The sequence below is a fragment of the Drosophila ananassae genome, chromosome 2R (genome assembly GCF_017639315.1).
Source record: "Drosophila ananassae strain 14024-0371.13 chromosome 2R, ASM1763931v2, whole genome shotgun sequence".
NCBI classification, from domain to species: domain Eukaryota; kingdom Metazoa; phylum Arthropoda; class Insecta; order Diptera; family Drosophilidae; genus Drosophila; species Drosophila ananassae.
The window spans coordinates 4,458,724-4,465,197 of NC_057928.1; the positions used below are offsets into that span (position 1 = coordinate 4,458,724).

At 39.2% G+C, this 6,474-nt stretch overlaps 2 protein-coding genes across 2 annotated transcripts; one reads left to right on the forward strand and one right to left on the reverse strand.

Moving 5' to 3' along the window:
* Nucleotides 1-412: 412 nt before the first annotated feature.
* LOC6493866 lies at nt 413-1,493 on the reverse strand. The gene is made up of 2 exons (XM_001958550.4): nt 968-1,493; nt 413-904 (listed from the first exon to the last, which is right to left on the reverse strand). The coding sequence occupies exon 1, from the start codon at nt 1,478-1,480 to the stop codon at nt 995-997; it is 486 nt and encodes a 161-aa protein (XP_001958586.1). The 5' UTR covers nt 1,481-1,493; the 3' UTR covers nt 413-904; nt 968-994.
* Nucleotides 1,494-1,514: 21 nt separating this feature from the next.
* Nucleotides 1,515-5,400, forward strand: LOC6506086. The gene is made up of 2 exons (XM_001958549.4): nt 1,515-1,982; nt 4,481-5,400. Exons 1-2 carry the CDS (start codon nt 1,648-1,650, stop codon nt 4,554-4,556), a joined length of 411 nt encoding a protein of 136 aa, XP_001958585.2. The 5' UTR covers nt 1,515-1,647; the 3' UTR covers nt 4,557-5,400.
* Nucleotides 5,401-6,474: the final 1,074 nt, after the last annotated feature.

The window sequence follows — 6,474 nt, forward strand, 5'->3', positions numbered from 1 at the left end:
CATATGAAAGAGCTGCCAAATACTACAGAAACCGGCTTTTGTGTGACCTAATATTTGAGTAGTTAACTTTGGCAAAAAGGCGACTCAAATTCACAGAGGAATTCTCGCATTTTTTGAAGTGCGCTTCGCACCACCGATAAGATTGTCTATTTTTTCCAAGCAAGGCAGCTCCGACTTCTTATCAAGCAACATCGGATGCAAGCGAAGAGCTTTCCACTACCCAAGAAGCAGGTATCACTTGGAATCTCCATTTGGTTTGCGAGAAAAAAAATAAAATATTATAGCCAGGAACCCTTTTTTTTTTAAATACAAGAAAAAGGGACAAATACATGTATATGTGTATGTACTTATATGGATATACATATGTACATGCAAAGTGCACATTAATTTTCAAATTAAAAAAAATGAGGTGTACTGGAAAAAAGCCGCGAATAGCAGGGAAAACTATTCGAAGTTTTTATTTTCATACGCCCTGTATGACTTGCCGCTTGTTTGCGTGGGTGATGATAAGGAAGTACCGGAGTGGCAGGGGGAAAGGTTGAAACGGAATCGGAATATGAACATACATAAATGCAAATTTGAAACCAAATCGAAGGTGAATAAAATTCTAGAGAGAGGGGAAGCTCTCAGCGGGCGCTCTATTGCTTTTTGCACCGGCTAAAAACTAAACATCTTGCAATGTTTTCAAGCACACACTCTCTTATTCTCTCTCCGTGGATGTTGCTCAAGCTCTGCGTCCCCCGGTCCGATTTGGATTCTCCACCCTCACGTCCTCTCTTCAGAATGCTCTAGTGATTCCACATTGTTATTTCGTGTTGGCGCCAAATGAAAAAAATCTATTGTTGCTGTGCATTGTTGCCACACTTCACAGCTTAGGGGCCTGCTTAGCTGAGCGAAGTTCCAGCTGTGGGAATTTAGTTCCAAATTTGTATATATGTATGTATGTAGACTGCAGCAGTGTTTACACCTCCGAAATCCCTTTCGTTGGGTGTATTCACCGATCCTCCTCCCACTCCTCGAACCTCACACACTCCCCGCAATCGTCATATTCCGCAAAGTTTTCGTCCTCGTCGGAGTCCACTTCCACCTGACCGCCCGCCATCAGAGCCAGTTCGAAGTTACCCTGCTTTTGTAGGGTTTGCACATCATAAAAGTCAACCCCATAAAAATGAAGTTCCTCAATTTTGTTATGGGTCGGCAGCGCCTTCTCCTTATCAGCTTCCCCAAAAAGGGCTAGCCCCGCAAAGCCACTGTATATTAGATCTTGGACAATATGGTTGAACTCCTGTCGTACAGAGTCGTCGTTTTTCGTTACACCGTTGTCGGTAGGACATTCCTTTTGCCTCCATGTTGAATACGATCGCGGCCTTAAATTGGGGGTGCACCTACCGAACTTGATAAGGAGGCTTACGGTTTTCTGGACCAGCCCTTGCAAGAGATGTCTAAACCATGATTGCTTCCGGCGAGATATGGCTCTCATAGCGGGGGTTTATTAACGAGAAAGTGTTTCGTGTTTAATTTGACACAAACCGAAGTTGTCAAACTTTATATTGTTCAAATTGAGCTTGTAGAGTCATTCTACTTAAAAATTTCATTTAGAGTACAAACTACGTTTTGATAAATTCATACAAAATTATATAACGAACCATGAATCAAGTGAACGCCAATGAACCTTCCATTGACGGATGTATGCAGGTCGCGCTTCGCGTCCGAGTGGGAGAACAGTCAGAAGATGCCGAAAATTGCTCCGAGGCCTCTCGTTACAATCTTTGCGGTAAACCAAGCTTTTTCGTATGCAAGGGCAAGAAATCTCCGAATCTCAATGAGGTCGACAGTGATACAGATCTCCGACAGCTCCAGCCGACCGGGTTCTCTTATGAAGATACTTCTACGAGGATCCAAGACATAATGGAATGTCAGCAGCACATCATTAGAATGGTGGAAGGTGCCAAGGAAAAGATCATTGAAGAAAAAGATTCAAAGTAAATAATGCATTTAATGAGGCTTCTCTCAAATTTTATTACGCCCAATAATGTAATACATACATATGCAAGTGCAATAGTGCTTTTACAATAAATATACATATGTACGTATGTATGTATGTACATAATTCGACCAGGGCCGCAATGGCTTTTAAAATTTAAACTATTTGCTTCCCTGGATTACATTTAACAGACATATTTATGTATGTATTTATGTCGGTATCTAGATATTTTACGTTTAGTTATTGCTTTGGGGGGTGGCCCCATTTGCATGGCCTAAGCAACCGCCAAGTACTTCTCTTAAACAAAAGCGACTAGTTTTTGAATTAGCCAGCCAGGAATTGTCGAGCAACTTGCTGCGGCGTGCTTTAAGTTGCGAGTTTAAATTTTTGAAGCTGAAACCTTAGAGCGATGCCCCCTTACCACCCAGCGAATTCGACTGATTTACCCACTTCTAAGCTTGGCGGGTTCGAAATCGTAACACTTTCGCGCTCTGCCGACTAAAGAGCCAAAAGGAATGCCAGACAGCTACCCCATGGTAGCTAGACCTGTCACAGGACTTCTTCTATGCTAGAGTGTTAACCCATCTCATAGCCCGACGTAGAAGCACATACATACATACATAGGGTGGACGGTCGGCAAAACCTCTACAGCAAAGGCACGCGACGTGGAGGCCGCAGCTGCCAGTGACGCGTGGGTTGACTGAGGAGCTCATGCGAGTCACGCCACAACTATACATACATACATATGTACGTACACTCATACTGGTGCGGAGATGTAGATACGACAGTTCCACACTCCCCGCTACTACACCTTCACCAGAAGTTGTTTTTTTGCGAACTTTTTACCGACGCTTTTTATTTGCTTTGCTTGTCTCTTTCTTTCTCTTTCTGTCACTTTTTTCAGTTCCTCTGGGCTCTCTGCCCGTTTCACACAAACACACGCGTAAACAATCTTCAGTGGAGCTCTCTGTCCAGTGTTTACCTCTCTCTCTCTTTTGAGGGGCTTGTGGCCATGTGTGATGAGGGGGCGACATTCACTCGCTGTCTTTTGGAGCTCTCCCGTTTTATTTTTGCCTTATTTTTGCTGTCTGAGCGCAAGTGCTCGTAAAAAGCTTTCTGCGCCTGTACCCGCGCCCGCCCCACTCATCCAAATAAACTTTTTTAAGTTTCTTTTGACTCTCTCGGCGTGTGGCGAGTGGCTGGGGCCGCCGCCGCCGCTGCCGACTACGCCAGCAGCGACTGCGACGGCGGCTTCAGCTTGGTCGATGCCGTTTTCATGGGTTCTTGAGCGTATGCAAAAGATTTTTGCACATATTCATCTTTTTGGCCGTTTTCGGTGCGTATCGCGGAGCGCTTGGCGTGTTCGCCAAAATATTTAGCAAAGAAATACAGTGCCCGTCCTTTTGGCCCCTTTCAGTCATTTTTGATGCATTTCTAGTTTATCGGTGATTAGTGATCTTTTTTTCGGTCCGTGTATATACAAAATGTTTACCTTTAAGTGCTACTCGGTTCGGTGACATTTCCTATCCAACACTTGATTCGGCGTCTTACCGATTTAGTGAGACAAACCAAAAAATTCACTTGGCCTATCTTCTAGGCATAGAGATTCGTTTTCCAAATATACATATGTGTATAACACACATACATTATATGTACATACACTTGCTCGTGTGGAATAAACGGCCTTGTATATTTGCTAATCGTACAAGCAGGAGACGAATTTTGAAAAGATGGATAAAGTGCAGACATTAGAGAGGCCTCCGTATCTGGAAAAATCAACTTCTCTATGCCATGTTCGAATTTTCTTCATAAAATTTGTCGGGTTGCAAATTGCAGCGGGAAAAACGTGTGGATATCTATCCAAAAAATGTATCCACCCGAAGAACAACCATCGTTGACGCCTTCTTTTTTCTTTTCGGTGATGCAGCTTCGCTGTTTCACTCTTATTTCGGGTAGTAGTTAGCTAAACTTTGTTTTGAGTTGTTTACTGGTCCACCCGCCATTGTACAAGACTCCACCCACTCACTCCTTTGGAGGCCAACACTATTGGCAACCCCCCCATTATCTAGCGGCGGCGATTCGAACTTGAAAATTTTGTTGTTCGCCGAGTTTTTGCTATTTTCCTGGCCCACGTCGTGGTCCCCGCGTCCTTCCTCGTCCAGCCCAATGCAGCTTTCTGTCCGGCTCTCAGCTCTCGGTTCTCTTTAGGTTTCTCTTTGTTGTTTAGACAATGCGTGTTTCTATACAAAACAAACGTGCCTCTGATTATGAATAGAAAAGCGGCTTCAGTTTTTAGTGGGGGTCTGTGGGCTGTGGCCATGTGTTGAACATACTAGTTGGATAGCGAGGGCTCAGGAGGCGACTGTAAGGAACACGATTCAAAGCAATGCATACACTGTTTTACTTTGAGTACATCCAATTATGATGTTTTGAAAAGTTTCCAATGATCTTTTTTATATATGAATTATCTAAAGGTTTTTTCTCTTTGCATTCCAGGTGCTTTTTGACTGTTTGGAACATTTTTAAAGATTACGTTAAAAAGTTGTTGACACTGAAATATTGCTTTGTTTAAACGAATAATAATACAAAATATAATAAAGACAATATAATACCAAACGAATGGAAGGACGAACTATAATACAACAAAAATAATAATACAAGTGACAACGATAATAACTTATGTGCAATCCGTTAAGATTTAATTTTTATTGACTTATTACCAAATATATAAATCTTATTTATTTTTAAAGAAGAAATTATCGGACGAAGAAACTTAAAGCTACTACTACAAATTAAAGTTTACTTTAAGTTGTATAAAAAATAAAAAGTGATTTTAGTTAGTTTCTCAAAATTTAACAAACAAAATTTACAACAAAATTTGGAATACAACAACACCGCAACAAAACCAACAACAATAGCAGCAATAATTCCAACCACTGCATCAAACAACTACAAAACAACCAACCGATAACAACAAGATAACAATAAGATACGAAATAAAATAAAACAACATATAATACGAGAACACTCATAATATAAGAATATTGTAACCATAAAACAGAAACTAACCCATAAAAATAAATCGAAAATAAATCAACGCGCAACAAGTACGAATCAAAACACCAAGAAACAGGCAAAACAGTATAATTAAATCACACGACACAACTGAAAATAGCATCTGGCACAGAAGTTTGTCAGAACTACGACCCGCAACAGAAACAAAAATAATAGCACCTTAAACTCAATTCAAATCAGGACCAGACCCAGAAATAGCCTTGAAGCCAGCCACCTAAAAGTCCAGCCGAACCCAATAATAAAACGCAGTCCCCAAAATAGCAGCCGCAAAAAAGGATAACTAATAGAAATAGAGCAACGAAAGCAAATCAGCAAATCAAATGTGAAACTGAAATTCGAAAGCAAAACCAAACAAGAAAGGAATAAAAACGAAAATAGCCAAAATTTGTTAAATTTCTTTTGTGTTTTTGAACAGCGGAAAGCAAAACAAAAGAACTTATGCAACAAACAATGTTTGTTGTTTAAAAAATGTAGATGTTGTGTTAGGGTTTACATTTCGAGTTCGTTTTAAGATTTTTCGTTCGTAAAAACGGTCGTCAAAATGTTCTGTAAAAGTCTTTAAAAAAAACGAGCGAAAAAAATTTGATAAACGTTAAGAGGTGAATGAAAAATGAAATATAACTGTTTATGAACATTAAACAAGTGTAGACGAGAAAACTGTGGAAATTTTGTGCCAAAGGTGCCAGAAGAGTACGTCTGTGCGTGCCGTACATGGAGGTATCCTGTACCAAGGAGAAAACCAGACAGAAAAACATTTAAATATCAATATATACCCATATAGAAATTATGTAAAATTATTCATATCGTGGCAACAGTTTCCAAAAAAAGTATTTCGTACTTAAAAAAAATTCAAACTAACATTAGTAGGAAAACGGCAAAAATACGAAAAAATTCCCTTTTGGATAAGTGGAGTATTTTAATCTAAAATTAAAAGTATACTAGAATTAACAAATAAAAGGATTTTGAGGATCTTAAAGAAGCCATTCGGACGCGACCGGAAGTAAGCCAGGTTACTCTAAAGAAGATCCCTTCATGATGCTGTCTTGAGGCTTTCTCCGGTAAGAAATTTTAATACCTCCATTTAGATATATACAGCTGTGAAAAAAAAAATAGCACCACCACCAGACAAAATTTTTCAATTGCCATCATAATCATATTTTTAACTTTAGGAAATCGATTTATACTTTTTTCAAAATCGAAGACCCTCAAGATAATAGAAATTAACGAAAAAACATAAGTTTTTTAGATGTTCTTAAGTTATTTAACAAAATTTATTAAAGTCTATAAAATTAAACGAAAAAAATAATAGCACCACTTTTCAAAAATGGATTTTAAATGCTAATAATGACTAATTCGTTAGAGATTCATTAGTAAACAATATTGATATATTAAAAATATATCTATATGCGTTGATT

Coding starts and splice junctions, on each gene's coding strand:
- LOC6493866 (XM_001958550.4), bottom strand. CDS start 1,480: ATGAGAGCCATATCTCGCCGGAAGCAATCATGGTTTAGACATCTCTTG.
- LOC6506086 (XM_001958549.4), top strand. CDS start 1,648: ATGAATCAAGTGAACGCCAATGAACCTTCCATTGACGGATGTATGCAG. Junction 1,983..4,480: donor ATTGAAGAAAAAGATTCAAA/GTAAATAATGCA, acceptor TTTGCATTCCAG/GTGCTTTTTGACTGTTTGGA.